This window comes from Amblyraja radiata, chromosome 28, assembly GCF_010909765.2.
Source record: "Amblyraja radiata isolate CabotCenter1 chromosome 28, sAmbRad1.1.pri, whole genome shotgun sequence".
In the NCBI taxonomy this organism is placed as follows: domain Eukaryota; kingdom Metazoa; phylum Chordata; class Chondrichthyes; order Rajiformes; family Rajidae; genus Amblyraja; species Amblyraja radiata.
Window position 1 is genome coordinate 20,732,937 of NC_045983.1, and position 17,949 is coordinate 20,750,885.

Below are 17,949 nucleotides of genomic sequence, written 5' to 3' on the forward strand. Positions count from 1 at the left end.
GGTGCCTTCTTCATCACCCTGTCCTCCCACGTCACCACTTTCATGAATCAATGTACCTGCACCTTCAGGTCTCTCATCCCACTGCACTCCGGCCCTGGGGTTATCTTACCAAAACGCCACACATATTATCAAAGTTAAACACTATCTGCCATTCCTCGGCCCAACCTCCTAATTGATCAAGAACCCTTTGTAATCATAGATGACCTTCTTCACTGTCCACTATACCACCCATTTTAGCGTCTTACTAACCGTGCCATCTACACTCACAAAATTGATAATATAAATAACAGACAACAGTGGGCCCAGTACCCATTCTTGTACTTGGTACAGGCCTCTAGAATGAAAAACAACTCTCCACCATCACCTTGTCTCCTACACTTCAGTCAATTTTGTATCCATTTGGTTAGCTCACCCTGGAGCATTTGCATTGGATGGGATCCTGTAGATGATGGTCTCAACCATTTAAAGCTCTTGTCCTTCTTCACAGTGGAGGTTGCGTTTGAGAGGAGCTGTTGGTGCAGTCTAGGCTGGTAATTGGAGCCCAGTTTGCAGATGGTATATATTTCATCCACTCTGGACCAATGCTGGAGGAAATTAATGTTTTAGTGTGGTGGATGGGGTACCAGGCAAATGGGTTATTTTGTCCTGGACAGCATGGAATTGTTGCACGCTGTTGGAGCAGCTGTCGTCCAGGATAGTGAAGGATATTCCATCATGATCTTGACTTGTGCCTTGCTGATTATAGTAAGGCCTTGTGGTGATGGGAGGTGAGTCACTCACCATAGGATACCTGGCTTCAGATGTGTCCTGTTGCTGTACATAGCTAATCCATGGATCCATGATCCATATTTCTCTTCAAGATGACTCCCAGGATTGGAATGGTGGGGGATGCAGGAATAGCAATGCCATTGAATCTCAAGGGCACCTGTTGGAAGTAGTCATTGCCCAGCATATCAGTGGCATTGATGGCATTTATAATTTACCAGTACATGCCTGATTGTTGTTTAGGTCGTTTTAAGTATCGATGTGGACTGTTTATTTTGCTAAGAAGTTCTGAACAGAAATGAATCTTGTGTAATTGTTAGGAACTGTCCTCAATATTGACCTTAATATAGAGTCTGGAATCTCATATAACATTCCCTGCCCGATAAATGTTTCCGGTACAAGGCCAGTGTGCCCAGATTGTACCACAGTACATCTGAATTTATATATTTAAGAGGGAGTTAGATGTGGCCCTTGTGGCTAAAGGGATCAGGGGGTATGGAGAGAAGGCAGGTACAGGATACTGAGTTGGATGATCAGCCATGATCATATTGAATGGCGGTGCAGGCTCGAAGGGCCGAATGGCCTACTCCTGCACCTATTTTCTATGTATCTATTTCTATGTATCTATGAATAGTTGTGTTTTTATTTCTGCAGACCTTACTCTTGGATCTAATGACAAGAAAAGGGTCGATTTCTTCTTTGTCGTCGATATTTCAGCAAGTCTTGGGAATGAAAACTTCATCAAGACTTTTGACTTTGTTACGACTTTCATCAATAGGGTAAGTGTGATTGATTAGTGCTCTAAAAATCTCAGGGGCTCAGGACTAAGCTGAGCAGGACGAGGGAGGAATGAATACAGACTGGAATAAAATGAAAACTGTCTTACGTACTGTTACAATGGCCTGGCCTTTGCATTGTTCCTTTTGGTGAGTCATCTTGCTATTTAAAATACATTTCAACATTTGATTTTGATAGAGCTAGCGCTGCATTTGCAGTTTGCATTTAATTGAGGGGTTTATATAATAAACAATGGAAAATGTCATTTGTGATAGGAACTCATGAGCATCTAGTTTTGATACCTGAATCAGAGCTGACTAGCCCATTTAACCCTTTTCTGTCAATGTTATGCAATGCAAGCACATATTATTTCTACTGATGTAGAGTTCCAGACACAGAGCGTTGCTAATGTAGGAAGAGCTGAGGATGAGTCACAGGTTAGAATCGAACCAGGGATCAGATTGTTTCCACCTGGATTAATACTATCTGAGGAAAATATCCCCCAGGGTCAGCCTGGGCTACATGCCCTGATAGTCAGTATCAGGTGATTCTGGTAGGTAACTGAGGTCTAGTCCCTTACCACCATCACAGCATAGAGGTTACAGCTGAGGTTTCATTTAGTTTAGAGAGACAGTGGAAAACAGGTCCTTCTCAGTCCACGCCAAAAGTCCACACCAACCAGCGATCCCCGCACACTAACACTATCCTACACACTAGGGACAATTTTACCAAAGCCAATTAACTTACAAACCTGTACGTCTTTGGAGTGTGGAAGGAAACCGGAGCACCCGGAGAAAACCCACGCAGGTCACGGGGAGATCGTACAAACTTCGCACAGACAGCACCGACAGTCAGGATAAAACCAGGGTCTCTGGCGCCGTAAAGGCAGCAACTCGACCACTGCGCTACTATGCTGCTAAGTTTTTGCACTTAGTTCTTTTTAAAAGTAGAAGAACCCTACTTCATATAATTCTGTGCCTCCTACTATAAGTGCACCTCCTAATAAACTTTGCAATAATCTTTCAGCAGTGGTGACTGTCCTCAGGACGGTGCTCTGCCCAGCTCTCTTGTGTTTGGATTTATCTGATGCTAAGAGACTGGTTGTTTTGCCTTTCTATTCTCTTCCAACTTTTATTCATGACATTGACCATACACTGCACTGCTCCTGTTGTTCTGGCTCAGCCTGCAGCTCAGGGAATGGCGACTTGAAGCCGTACCATGGACGTCAATGCTTAACCTAGTCTGAGATGTCAGGGCATTGTGGTAAATGCTGTGTGATCAGATAAAAGGTTTGTCAGAGGTCTCGTTTGAAGAAGAACAGGGAACGCCACTTAGAGTTCAACATTGGAATCCCAATCTGGGATGTTGGGCTCTTGTTATATGCGAAACAGTCATTATAAATTGCCTGCAAAATTGCCATATTGTAATATGTGAGACGTGTTCTATAATTTAAACACTTTTACAAAACTGGAATCAAAGTAAATGCAAATTGTAATTGGAAAAGGTTAAACATACAACTCCGGATACCTGGGTTTGATTCTGATTCCCAATGTGTCAACTTTGGGACAGCACAGAAGTGCCGATGGTAGAGTTACTGCCTCACATCGCCAGAGACCCAGATTCAATTGACCTCTGGTGCTGCCTGTGTGGAGTTGCAAGAAAGTGGTTACTAGCAATTACGTTTAGTGTAGGATGGTGGTGGATCAATTCAGGGAGAATTTGATCAGCATGTGAGAGAGAATAGAATACAGGTTAATAATAAGTGGGGCGGGGGGGGGGGGGGGGGGTTGGAATGGGATTGATGGAATTTCTCTGAGAGTCAGCAGAGAATGTTGTTTCCTATGTTATCAGGAAGAAGGGACATGAAATACGAAAAATGGACCATGTGGTTTGAAAGATTCTCTTTTCCATGTTCTTCTAGTTGTCAGATTTGAATGATGTGGTCCGGTTTGAAGTTATTGCATTTGGATCTGATGCCATAACAATCACACACATCAAGGACGATCTTACTCATGCGAGGGTGATAGAAAAGATTAAAGGTCTTAAATATGGAGGTAAGTTGGACCGTTTTTGTTGTGGCTGCGACAAAAATTCAGGAGATCCTGGGAATGTGTAGCTGATCAGGCGGTGACTGAAGGGTGAAGATACGTTCAAGAACGTCAAGAGTGTTTTATTGTCATATGTCCCAGATAGAACAATGACATTCTTACTTGCAGCAGCACAACAGGCTGTAAACAATATAATAAACGAGAGAGAAAAAAAAGCTCAGTGAGTGTTAATTCAGAAACAATGGTTCTGAACTTAAAGAAAGGTAACTTTGAGGGTATGAGACGTGAATTGGCCAAGATGGACTGGCAATTAATTCTAAAAGGGTTGACGGTGGATATGCAATGGAAGACATTTAAAGACTGCATGGATGAACTACAAAAATTGTTCATCCCAGTTTGGCAAAAGAATAAATCAGGGAAGGTAGTGCATCCGTGGATAACAAGGGAAATCAGGGATAGTATCAAAGCGAAGGATGATGCGTACAAATTAGCCAGAAAAAGCAGCATACCGGAGGACTGGGAGAAATTCAGAGACCAGCAGAGGAGGACAAAGGGCTTAATTAGGAAAGGAAAAATAGATTATGAAAGAAAACTGGCAGGGAACATAAAAACTGACTGCAAAAGTTTTTTATAGATATGTGAAAAGAAAGAGATTAGTTAAAACAAATGTAGGTCCCTTGCAGTCAGAAACAGGCGAGTTGATCATGGGGAACAAGGATATGGCGGACCAATTGAATAACTACTTTGGTTCCGTCTTCACTAAGGAAGACATAAATAATCTGCCGGAAATAGCAGGGGACCGCGGGTCAAAGGAGTTGGAGGAATTGAGTGAAATCCAGGTTAGCCGGGAAGTGGTGTTGGGTAAATTGAATGGATTAAAGGCCGATAAATCCCCAGGGCCAGATAGGCTGCATCCCAGAGTACTTAAGGAAGTAGCTCCAGAAATAGTGGATGCATTAGTAATAATCTTTCAAAACTCTTTAGATTCTGGAGTAGTTCCTGAGGATTGGCGGGTAGCAAACGTAACCCCACTTTTTAAGAAGGGAGGGAGGGAGAGAGAAAACGGGGAATTACAGACCAGTTAGTCTAACATCGGTAGTGGGGAAACTGCTAGTCAGTTATTAAAGATGGGATAGCAGCACATTTGGAAAGTGGTGAAATCATTGGACAAAGTCAGCATGGATTTACAAAAGGTAAATCATGTCTGACGAATCTTATAGAATTTTTCGAGGATGTAACTAGTAGCGTGGATAGGGGAGAACCAGTGGATGTGGTGTATCTGGACTTCCAGAAGGCTTTCGACAAGGTCCCACATAAGAGATTAGTATACAAACTTAAAGCACACGGCATTGGGGGTTCAGTATTGAAGTGGATAGAGAACTGGCTGGCAAACAGGAAGCAAAGAGTAGGAGTAAACGGTTCCTTTTCACAATGGCAGGCAGTGACTAGTGGGGTACCGCTAGGCTCAGTGCTGGGACCCCAGCTATTTACCATATAACCATATAACCATATAACAATTACAGCACGAAAACAGGCCATCTCGACCCTTCTAGTCCGTGCCGAACACATAATCTCCCCTAGTCCCATATACCTGCGCTCAGACCATAACCCTCCATTCCTTTCCCATCCATATAACTATCCAATTTATTTTTAAATGATAAAAACGAACCTGCCTCCACCACCTTCACTGGAAGCTCATTCCACACAGCTACCACTCTCTGAGTAAAGAAGTTCCCCCTCATGTTACCCCTAAACTTCAGTCCCTTAATTCTCAAGTCATGTCCCCTTGTTTGAATCTTCCCTACTCTCAGTGGGAAAAGCTTTTCCACGTCAACTCTGTCTATCCCTCTCATCATTTTAAAAACCTCTATCAAGTCTCCCCTTAACCTTCTGCGCTCCAAAGAATAAAGCTCTAACTTGTTCAACCTTTCTCTGTAACTTAGTTGCTGAAACCCAGGCAACATTCTAGTAAATCTCCTCTGTACTCTCTCTATTTTGTTGACATCCTTCCTATAATAAGGCGACCAAAATTGTACACCATACTCCAGAATTGGCCTCACCAATGCCTTGTACAATTTTAACATTACATCCCAACTTCTATACTCAATGCTCTGATTTATAAAGGCCAGCACACCAAAAGCTTTCTTTACCACCCTATCTACATGAGATTCCACTTTCAGGGAACTGTGCACAGTTATTCCCAGATCCCTCTGTTCACCTACATTCTTCAATTCCCTACCATTTGCCATGTACGTCCTATTTTGATTTGTCCTGCCAAGATGTAGCACCTCACACTTATCAGCATTAAACTCCATCTGCCATCTTTCAGCCCATTCTTCCAACTGGCATAAATCTCTCTGTAGACTTTGAAACTCTACTTCATTACCCGCAACCCCACCTATCTTAGTATCATCTGCATACTTACTAATCCAATTTACCACGCCATCGTCCAGATCATTGATGTACATGACAAACAACAGTGGACCCAACACAGATCCCTGTGGCACCCCACTCGTCACTGGCCTCCAACCTGACAAACAACCATCCACCATTACTCTCTGGCATCTCCCATTCAGCCACTGTTGAATCCATCTTGCTACTCCACCATTAATACCCAACCATTGAACCTTCTTAACCAACCTTCCATGAGGAACCTTGTCAAAGGCCTTACTGAAGTCCATATACACAACATCCACTGCTTTACCCTCATCAATTTCCCGAGTAACATCTTCAAAAAATACAAGAAGATTAGTTAAACATGACCTTCCAGGCACAAATCCATGTTGACTGTTCCTAATCAGACCCTGTTTATCCAGATGCTTATATATATTATCTCTAAGTATTCTTTCCATTAATTTGCCCACCACTGACGTCAAACTAACAGGTCTATAATTGCTAGGTTTACTCTTAGACCCCTTTTTAAACAATGGAACAACATGCGCAGTACGCCAATCCTCCGGCACTATTCCCGTTTCTAATGACATTTGAAATATTTCTGCCATAGCCCCTGCTATTTCTACACTAACTTCCCTCAATGTCCTAGGGAATATCCTGTCTGGACCTGGAGACTTATCCACTTTTATATTTCTCAAAAGTGTCAGTACTTCCTCTTCTTTGATCCTCATAGTTTCCATAGCTACTCTACTTGTTTCCCTTACCTCACATAATTCAATATCCTTCTCCTTGGTGAATACCGAAGAAAAGAAACTGTTCAATATCTCCCCCATCTCTTTTGGCTCTGCAGATAGTTGGCCACTCTGACTCTCTAATGGACCAATTTTATCCCTCGTTATCCTTTTGCTATTAATTTAGCGGTAGAAACCCTTCGGATTTACTTTTACCTTACTTGCCAAAGCACCCTCATATCTTCTTTTAGCTTTTCTAATTTCTTTCTTAAGATTCTTTTTACATTCTTTATACTCCTCAAGCACCTCATTTACTCCATGCTGCCTATAACTATTGTAGATCTCCATCTTTTTCCGAACCAAGTGTCCAATTTCCCTTGAAAACCATGGCTCTTTACAATTTTTACGATTTCCTTTCAACCGAACAGGGACATAAAGATTCTGTACTCTTAAAATTTCACCTTTAAATGTACTCCATTTCTCTTCCACATCTTTCCCATAAAACAAACTGTCCCAATTTACTCCTTTTAAATCCTTTCGCATCTCCTCAAAGTTAGCCTTTCTCCAATCAAAAATCTCAACCCTAGGTCCAGTTTTGTCCCTCTCCATAATTATATTGAAACTAATGGTATTGTGATCACTGGACCCGAACTGTTCCCCAACGCATACCTCTGCCACCTGACCCATCTCATTTCCTAACAGGAGGTCCAGTACCGCCCCTTCTCTAGTAGGTACTTCTATGTATTGTTGCAAAAAACTATCCTGCACACATTTTACAAACTCCAACCCATCCAGCCCATTTACAGAATGTGTTTCCCAGTCTATGTGTGGAAAATTGAAATCTCCCACAATCACTACCTTGTGCTTACTACTAATATCTGCAATCTCCTTACATATTTGCTCTTCCAATTCTCGCTCCCCATTTGGCGGTCTATAATACACCCCTATAAGTGTTGCTACCCCTTTCCCATTTCTCAGTTCCACCCAAATAGCCTCCCTAGACGAGCCCTCTAATCTATCCTGCCAAAGCACTGCTGTAATATCTTCCCTGATAAGCAATGCAACACCTCCACCTCTTGCCCCTCCAATTCTATCACACCTGAAGCAATGAAATCCTGGAATATTTAGTTTCCAATCACAGCCCTCCTACAACCATGTTTCACTGATCGCCACAACATCATACTTCCAGGTGTCAATCCAGGCTCTAAGTTCATCCACTTTTCTTACAATGCTCCTAGCATTAAAATATACACATTTAAGAAACCCACCCTCTCTTATTCTCTGATTATTTTCTTTTTCTTCTCTCTCCCCTACATTTTGGGTCAGAGTGCTACCATTCTCTGCCCCCTGCTTCACACACTGACTGCTAGCTTTCCCAATTTGAGTCCCTCCCCCCAACCATACTAGTTTAAAGTCTCCCCAGTAGCCTTTGCAAATCTCCCCGCCAGGATATTGGTCCCCCTTGAGTTCAAGTGCAACCCGTCCTTTCTGTACAGGTCGCACCTTCCCCAAAAGAGGTCCCAATGATCCAGAAACTTGAATCCATACCCACTGCACCAGTCTCTCATCCACGCATTTATCCTCCACCTCGCTCCATTCCTACTCTCACTGTCGCGTGGCACAGGCAGTAATCCTGAGATTGTTACCTTTCCAGTCCTTCGCCTTAACTCTCTACCTAACTCCCTAAATTCTTCTTTCAGGACCTCTTCTCTTTTTTTACCTATGTCGTTGGTACCTATATGCACCACAACCTCAGGCTCCTCTCCCTCCCATTTCAGGATTTCTTGGACACGTTCAGACACATCCCTGACCCTGGCACCAGGGAGGCAAACTACCATCCGGGACTCCTGTCAGCGTCCACAGAATCGCCTATCCGACCCCCTGACTATAGAGTCCCCTATTACAATTGCCATCCTCTTCTTTTCCTTACCCTTCTGAGCAACAGGACCGGTCTTTGTGCAAGAGGCCCGGCCGCTGTCGCTGCCCCCAGGTAGGCTGTCTCCCCCACCCTTACTCAAACACGAGTACTTATTTTCAAGGTGAACAGCCACCGGGGTACTCACCAGTCCCTGCCTCTGCCCATTGCCCTTCCTAACTGTGACCCAGTTTTCTGTCTCCCGTGGTCTTGGAGTGACCACCTCCCTGTAACTCCTTTCTATGACCTCCTCGCTCTCCCTGAGCAGACAGAGGTCATCGAGTTGCTGCTCCAGGTTCCTAACGCGGTCCCTTAGGAGCCCCATCTCGACGCATCTGGCGCAGATGTGGACGTCTGGAGAGCACTCAGACTCCATGACCTCCCACATCTGACATCCAGAACAGTAAACTGCCCTGGCCTTCATTCTCCCCTTTATCCGAATACAATAAAGCCTTACCCGGGATACAAGCCAATCAGCTGCTTCCTCTGATCCTCTTCCACCAATCAGAGGCTTCCACCAGAATCCTTCTCTGGAAGTGAGATGGAACGTTACAGATTTGGGTAACTCACAGCTCCAGGCAACTCCTCCTCTCACCAACGGCTCCCCGGGCCTCTGTAAACGCAAGCCCCGCGCTGTTTTTATACTTACAGCTCCAGGCAACTCCTCCTCTCACCAACGGCTCCCCGGGCCTCTGTAAACGCAAGCCCCGCGCTGTTTTTATACTTACAGCTCCAGGCAACTCCTCCTCTCACCAACGGCTCCCCGGGCCTCTTTACAATATATATTAATGATCTGGATGAGGGAATTGAAGGCAATATCTCCAAGTTTGCGGATGACACTAAGCTGGGGGGCAGTGTTAGCTGTGAGGAGGATGCTAGGAGACTGCAAGGTGACTTGGATAGGCTGGGTGAGTGGGCAAATGTTTGGCAGATGCAGTATAATGTGGATAAATGTGAGGTTATCCATTTTGGTGGCAAAAACAGGAAAGCAGACTATTATCTAAATGGTGGCCGACTAGGAAAAGGGGAGATGCAGCGAGACCTGGGTGTCATGGTACACCAGTCATTGAAAGTAGGCATGCAGGTGCAGCAGGCAGTGAAGAAAGCGAATGGTATGTTAGCTTTCATAGCAAAAGGATTTGAGTATAGGAGCAGGGAGGTTCTACTGCAGTTGTACAGGGTCTTGGTGAGACCACACCTGGAGTATTGCGTACAGTTTTGGTCTCCAAATCTGAGGAAGGACATTATTGCCATAGAGGGAGTGCAGAGAAGGTTCACCAGACTGATTCTTGGGATGTCAGGACTGTCTTATGAAGAAAGACTGGATAGACTTGGTTTATACTCTCTAGAATTTAGGAGATTGAGAGGGGATCTTATAGAAACTTATAAAATTCTTAAGGGGTTGGACAGGCTAGATGCAGGAAGATTGCTCCCGATGTTGGGGAAGTCCAGGACAAGGGGTCACAGCTTAAGGATAAGGGGGAAATCCTTTAAAACCGAGATGAGAAGAACTTTTTTCACACAGAGAGTGGTGAATCTCTGGAACTCTCTGCCACAGAGGGTAGTCGAGGCCAGTTCATTGGCTATATTTAAGAGGGAGTTAGATGTGGCCCTTGTGGCTAAGGGGATCAGAGGGTATGGAGAGAAGGCAGGTACGGGATACTGAGTTGGATGATCAGCCATGATCATATTGAATGGCGGTGCAGGCTCGAAGGGCTGAATGGCCTACTCCTGCACCTAATTTCTATGTTTCTATGTGTACACATGCACACGCACACACACACACACACACACACACACACACACACACACACACACACACACGCACACACCCAGGGTAGTGTGCTTCTGATGATGGTGGCTGCCTTCTTGAGGCAGCGACACCGGTAAATCCCTTTGATGTTGGGGAGATCAGAGCTGGTGATGGACTGGGTAGTGTTCTCAACTTTTAGCCCTCTTCTTCACTCCTGGGCATTCAAGTTGCCGACCCAGGCCGTGATGCTCTCTACTGTACACCTGTAGAAGTTCAAGGTTGGTGCTGATTGAGTGGAACCCCCCCCCCCCCCCCCTCAGAGAAATCAAATGTATTTCACTACATTAGGAAATTAGAGGAGAAGAGAACCAATGTACCAATCACATCAATGGTGCTCAGACTGCTTGGTAGAACCACTTGGATAATACAAGAACTTCATCGGTGAGATTACAGAGATCTGCAGACGAGGGTGCAGAGAAGATCTACGATGGTGTTGCCAGGGCTTGAGGGCCTGAGCTGCAGGGAGAGGTTGAGCAGACTAGGACTGTTCCTTGGGGCACAGGAGGGTGAGGGGTGGTATTATGGAGGTGGACAAAATCATGAGAGGAATAGATTGGGTAAACGCAGAGTCTCTTGCCTGGAGTAGGGGAATCTAGAACCAGAAGACACAGGTTTAAGGTGAGATTTAATAGGGACTTTTTTTACACAAAGGGAGGTGGGTGTGTGGAAGGTTCTGCCGGAGGAGGTAGCTGAGGCAGGTACTATCACAACATTTAGGAAACATTTAGATAGGTGCAGGATAGGTTAGGATGGGATACGTTTAGAGGGATATGGGCCAAATGCAGGCAGGTGATGTAGAGTAGATGGGGCATGTTGGTCGGCATGGGCAAGTTGGGCCGAAGGGCCTGTTATCAAGCTTTATGACTCTAACTATGAGCGACAAATAGGTGCCGGGAAGATATAAAAGATGAGAATGTCTCTAGAAACCACTGGGTCAACCAACGCTGGAAGTGATGCAGGACTCAGGAAAAAGTTTGGTTTTACAACAAATCTCCTGATAGATCTCTTAAGCCTGATCAGGTTTAGTTTACTTTTTAGTTTAGAAACAGGCCCTTCGGTCCACTGAGTCCTCACCAACCAGCAATCCCCGCACATTAACACTATCCTACACACACTGGGGACAATTTACACTTACACCAAGCCAATTAACCTTCACACCTGTACGCCTTTGGAGTGTGGGAGGAAACCGAAGATGACGGAGAAAACCCACGCCGTCACGGGGAGAACGTACAACACCGCACAGACGGGAGTCGGGACTGAACCCGGGTCTCCGGCGCTGCAAGCGCTGTAAGGCAGGAACTCTACCGCTGCACCACCAGATATATCCAAAGACATTGTTGTAAGCGAGGGAAGAAATTGCAGATGACCTGGCTGAGATACATGAATCATCTGTTGCAGCTGGTAGAGTTGCTGCTGCACTGCACCAGAAATCCGAGTTCGATCCTGACCTCGGGTGCTGTCTGCGTGGAGTTTGCACATTCTCTCCGGCTGCTTTGTTTCTGCAGTTGGGCTCATTTCCAAATCTGCACAAACGATCTTCATTCTAAATGGTATTCTGTCTTTTGGTATATATTGAAAATGCTGCTAATGCTTTAGTGTCACAGGTTAGAACAAAATGACTTCCATTAAAGTACATCTTCATATTCTTCATAAACTAGCTTTTTGGACATGTGTTTCCGAACAGATTTGAAAAGGAGAAATAAAGAGTTGGGAATTTGATTTAATATTTGATGTCTGTCCATTTAGCGTGACTTTCGAAATAACTGTGACTTTTTTTGTCAAAGACCTTAACATTAACAGGGGGAGAACAACAGGATACGCGCTGGAAAAAGTTTACTCCACCATTAATGATACTCTACATAGTGGGACATGGAAGAGCAGGCCCGTGCCAAAACAAGTCATTATGATCATCACTAATGGTGAGTCTCTGGGAGGTCTGAGTGAAAATTAGCACCTGCACATTGGGCAGGGAATTTGAGTGAAACAGATCAGTTGTGCAGGAGAAAAAGTGCTAATAGCTGGGTTTGGCTCTTGAGAAAACATAGAAATATAGAAACATAGAAAGTAGCTGCGGGAGTAGGCCATTCGGCCCTTTGAGCCAGCACCGCCATTCAATATGATCATGGCTGATCATCCAGAATCAGTACCCTGTTCCTGCTTTTTCCCCATATCCCCTGATTCTGTTAGCACTAAGAGCTGTATCTAATTCTCTCTTGAAAACATCCAGTGAATTGGCCTCCACTGCCTTCTGTGGCAGAGAATTCCACAGATTCACAACTCTCTGGGTGAAAATGATTTTTTCTCATCGCAGTCCTAAATGGCCTACCCCTTATTCTTAAACTGTGACCCCTGGATCTGGACTCCCTCAACATCGGGAACATTTTTCCTGCATCCAGCTGGTCCAATCCCTTAAAATGTTTATATGTTTCTATAAGATACCCTCTCATCCTTCTAAATTCCAGTCTTCATATGTCAGTCCCGCCATCCCAGGAATTAACCTGATGAACCTACGCTGCACCCTCAATAGCACAAATGTCCTTCCTCAAATTAGGAGACCAAAACTGCACACAATACTCCAGGTGTGGTCTCATCAAAGAAGCTCAACATCGATTGCTGACTCCGATTGCAGCTCATAACACACGTGGGAAAATGGAAAAATAAATCTTTCATTTCAGAACTAACATTGGCCTTAAATTTCCTTTGAGGACAACCTGCTCCAGATTAGACAGTCAAAGCAAGGAACTGCAGATGCTGGTTTAAAAAAAAAAAGACACAAGCGCTGGAGTAACTCAGTAGTTCAGCAGCATCTTTGCAGAACATGGATAGATGACATTTTGGATCGGGATCCTACTGTCCATGCAAGTTATTGTGTTGCTTGCTTTTGGCATGAACTTCCTTAACCTCGGTTCTTGGTAATTCTTGAACATATTTCTCCTTCACTTCTCCTGCGCAGGTATAGATTGCTGTGCACCTAGACATGAAACTTATTTCACTTTGGATCATTCTTCACTCTGGCAGAATGTAAGTTATTTGTCTTTTCTTTCCATAGGACAGTTCACTGGAGCATCTTCACCTTATTCAGTCATGAAGAAAATTTCCAACTCCCTCTCACATTTGTCAAATCGTCTAGGTATGTAAAACCCTCCGCAAAGGTCCCTGACCTGTGGGGTCCACATAACTTCCTCTGTCAATGGAAGGCAATGGATCTGATTTTTAACCCATTAAAAGGTGGGAACCATGATTGTCAAGATTTTGTTCACCATCTCTTTTGCATGGTCATCCTCTCTCCAGTTATACACATTGGATTCCTGGGGTAGATAAAGGAGCCCCATTACCATTTTAAGGCACGACTGATCAAGCAGATTGAGAAAAGATAAGATCCAGGTCTTTAGATACATCAAGAGATGCAGCACGGATACTGGCCTTTGACCCACTGAGTCCACACCGACCCATCAATCGCCCATTTTTACACTAATCCTACTTGAACTAAGTTTATTCTGCCCAGATTCCCATCAACTCCCCTCCAGATTCTAACACTCATCCGTACATCAATGGCCATCTAACCTACCAACCTGTACATATTTGGAAACTGGAACACCAGGAGGAAACCTATGCGGTTCCAGAACTTGCAAACGCCATACAAACAGCACGACTGAACCCAGGTTACTGCAGCCCTCCCACTGCCCCCCAGAATACCAGAATGCCTAGGTGGCATACATGTAAAGATGTGGTTTAAGAACCCTGTTCTTGCTCCTCTCCTCCTCCACTCACCACCAACCAGTTCTCTTGAAAACACTCCTGATCCTCCCTCCCAGTGTCCATTTTACTTGCATGGGACAGGACATAGAAACATAGATGTGAGTATTGGCAGCTCACTCATCCATAGATAACATTACAAGTGCAATCTTGCCTTATCTGATTAAGAGAGACATTAGATTATAGGGATGAGGACAGGCAACTCTCTTCCTGACCACTCTGACCGAAAGCACATCAACCAATTCCAGTGTCAAATTGCCATTCCAGTTTTATAAAGTGGCTCCTCAAAACTTGTGCATCTTGATTACCCATTGAAGATCGTGGACTCACCAATCCCATCGTACAAAGTCCTTTTCTACAGTGCTCTGTGTGAAAATCAGGCTTTAAAAATGTAGTGTTTTCTCATTATTCCTATGTATCACACATGAGACAGGAACTCTCTTGTTTGCCGAATGGGGATTACTCATGTATTCTCTCAATTGCATGTCCTCCTCCAACAATGCAGATGTCTATGCCATTGGAATTGGGGGAATAAAGAAAGATTTTCTTGAAAGCTTGGTACCAGTGAAGGATACGCTCGCACATGGTCAGCAGTACGCCTTCTACTTCCCAACCTATGATTACCTGGAGGAAACGCAGGAGAAGCACAAAATGAATAGTGAGTAGATCATTGCCGATAGATTCAAGAGCTGCCTTGGTGGTCAATGAGGAAGGCAAGTGAAACAATCTAGCCCAAGGTCCATTCTTCATGAGTGATCTTGCTTCTGTTTCTTCCCCTTTGCTCTATCTATTGTACTTGAGTTTGAATTGAATTTAGGTTTATTATGTATTGTACATGTACTGAGGTGCACAGCGAAAAGCCTTGTTTTGCATGCTATTCAAACAGGTCAGATAATGCTATACATGAATATATGGTATCATCTGTTTGAATATAACTGTAACACACTCAGTGCACGTCCATAATAAACCTCAACCTAAATCTGTAGGAAGTTGGTTTACTTCGAAGATAGACACAAAATGCTGGAGTAACTTATCGGGTCAGGCAGCATCTCTGGAAAAAAGGAATAGGTGACATTGCAGGTCGAGACCCTTCTTCGGACTGAGAGTAAGGGGAGAGGGAAACTAGAGATTTGAAAAGGTACAAAGAACAAATGATGCAAAAGGACATTTGTCTTTTTTTTATTTGTCCTTTTGCATACCTTTCATTCATTTGTCACAGATTAACGTTTAATAAATTCCAATCATAAATTGCAAGTTTGTTTTCTAAAGAAGCACAGAATTTCTAAAACCTTTCTTCTGTAGATCCATTGTTTTCCAAAGGTAAGACTCAAGAGCTGAAATATACCCGCTTCACTGCACTTGGCTTTTGTTGTTATCAGGTAAATTTGATTGCGGTGTCCGGGGGAACTTGATACAAGGACCAGTCGGGAGAATATTTGGTGGTGTCGAGTCGAGAGAGTATGATTGGCCATGGCAAGTCAGTATACGGTTACCAAAATCAGTAAGTTAACGACTTTTAAAACTCCCATTTGACAAGATTTTAAAGGGAGTATTGAATATGTCGTTAAGGTACAGCATGCCCCAACACCAGCTCTTATTCAGTGCCTCTTCTTTCTGCTCCAATCTATTTCTACTCCTGTAGCATCACAGGTTCTCTTCCAACTTCTACCCACTTTGCAATGTCCAAACTATTCCACTCGAGCCACTCCGTCTTCTCCCCTCTCCCATCAGGTATAGAAGTGTGAAAACGCACACCACCAGATTCAGGGACAATGTCTTTCCAGCTGTTACCATGCACCATCCTACCGCAACTACAGAGCTGGCCCGAACTATTATCTACCACATTGGTGACCCATGGACTATCCTTGATCGGATTTTACTGGCTTTACTTTGCACTAAACATTATTCCCTTATCACGTATCTGCACTCTCTAAATGGCTCGATTGTAATCATGTATTGTCTTTCCACAGGCTGGTTAGCATGCAACAGAAGCTTTTCACTGTACCTCGGTACACGTGACAATAAACTAACTGAACTGAACTGAAACTATGCTGCACAATATCATATCCTGAAGTTAATCCACTCTGACCTCTCAGGATCAAATCTGTGCCCCACTCAACTAGCGGCACCACTGTGCTGCCCACACAACAAAGTATCCAGTCTCTGTCTTGCTTTTGTACCAGTGATATTTTTGGTTAAATTCAAGGCCAACGGTGAAGCCCTTTCCTCCTTCAAACAAAGGTTGATGAGAGTTTTAGCAACGGTAATGTCTCCGAAACTCAAGGAGAGGTGGTCAGACAGTTCACTACTGATGTTAACGGAATCAAGGGATATGGGGAGAAAGCAGGAATGGGATACTGATTGTCGTTGATCATCCATGATCATATTTAATGGCGGTGCTGGCACCAGGGGCCAAATGGCCTACTCCTGCACCTATTTTCCACGTTTCTACGTTAGCCTTTGCCTGATATTTTGGTTTAGTTTCGAGATACAGCACAGAAACAGGCTCTTCGGCCCACTGAGTCCGCACCGACCAGCCATCACCCCGTACGATAGCACTATCCTGCACATGAAGGGACAATTTACAACCAAAGCCAACTAACCTACAAACCTGTACGTCTTTGGAGTGTGGGAGGAAACTGGAGCAGCCGGAGCAAGCCCGTGCGGTCGTGGGGAGAACGTACAAACTCGGTACCGACAGCACCCATAGTCAGGATGGAACCCGGATCTCTGGCGCTGCGAGGCGGCAACTGTACCACTGTGCCACCCCTGTTTGAGTGCTGCACAGTTAATTACCATCTGTCAGTCTGACAATAAAAGCTGTTTTGCACTCAAACTCACACAGCTTCTCTGTAAGAAGTGGCAGATGATGCTGAACCCTCGTAATCAATAAACACCCATCCTCCTGACGGATCCTTACGATGGAAGATAGTTCACGTGCAAAATATCTAAAGATGCATGGACCTTAAACGGTGGAATGAGAACTCCTCAGTACTGGGAGTGAGAAGTTCTTCTTGATCTTTTAATTGGGAAAATCATTCTTAACAACTCATTGGTCTCCTTTAAGTAGTAACAGATTATACTCAATAGTTTTTGTTGAAGCAGGTAGACAGAGAGAGAGACAGGTGCGGAGAGAGAAGTGGAGATGGGAACATGGGGGTCATTTTTCCACACAGGCCATAGGTGACTGGGCATTCTGAACCCAAGCACCAAGTTGTAAGCGGCCGAAGGTGCGCATCCCTCGGGACAGCCCCCACTCTCCCATGTCCACCCTCCACGGGCTGTGGGTCGGGTGGAGCAGAGATGTGGGACAATGTTCATCCCTCCACAGTGATGTGATGGACGTGGGGGCCTGGACCAATCGCTGACAAGTCCCGCCCCCCGGCAACGTCATATGTCCGTTATTTTACCTTTCTGTTGAGCGGCATTCACTTCGTTGGCTTGTAGGCGACGCCACCTTTCGGGTAGGTGGCATTTCGACAGAGCGCCCATTCGGTCAGTTTGCTTTTAGGCGACGCAGCTTTTCGGTTAGTTGGCTTTTATGCATCCCATCCTTTCGGTTAGTTGGCGTTTCGGCTTCATACTCTTTCGGTTATTGGACATTTCGTCCTCATTTTCATTCGGTTCTTTGGCTTCGACTTTGCTTCGGCTTCACGTCCGTCAGCGCCACGTCCGCACACGGCTTGTACAGCTCAGTCCAAAGAGGCCTGGGTTTAATGTTCAAGTTATTCTTCCAATAGCCTCATTTTC

At 44.5% G+C, this 17,949-nt stretch overlaps 1 protein-coding gene across 1 annotated transcript in view; it reads left to right on the plus strand.

Moving 5' to 3' along the window:
- LOC116988961 (complement factor B-like) overlaps nucleotides 1–17,949 on the plus strand; it is a 44,263-nt gene that overhangs the window by 13,857 nt on the left and 12,457 nt on the right. Inside the window, exons 6-11 of the mRNA XM_033046025.1 lie at nucleotides 1,420–1,544; nucleotides 3,464–3,596; nucleotides 12,228–12,362; nucleotides 13,493–13,573; nucleotides 14,705–14,857; nucleotides 15,579–15,700. Coding sequence (XP_032901916.1) covers nucleotides 1,420–1,544; nucleotides 3,464–3,596; nucleotides 12,228–12,362; nucleotides 13,493–13,573; nucleotides 14,705–14,857; nucleotides 15,579–15,700 — 749 coding nt within the window. The remainder of the gene's footprint in view (nucleotides 1–1,419; nucleotides 1,545–3,463; nucleotides 3,597–12,227; nucleotides 12,363–13,492; nucleotides 13,574–14,704; nucleotides 14,858–15,578; nucleotides 15,701–17,949) is intronic.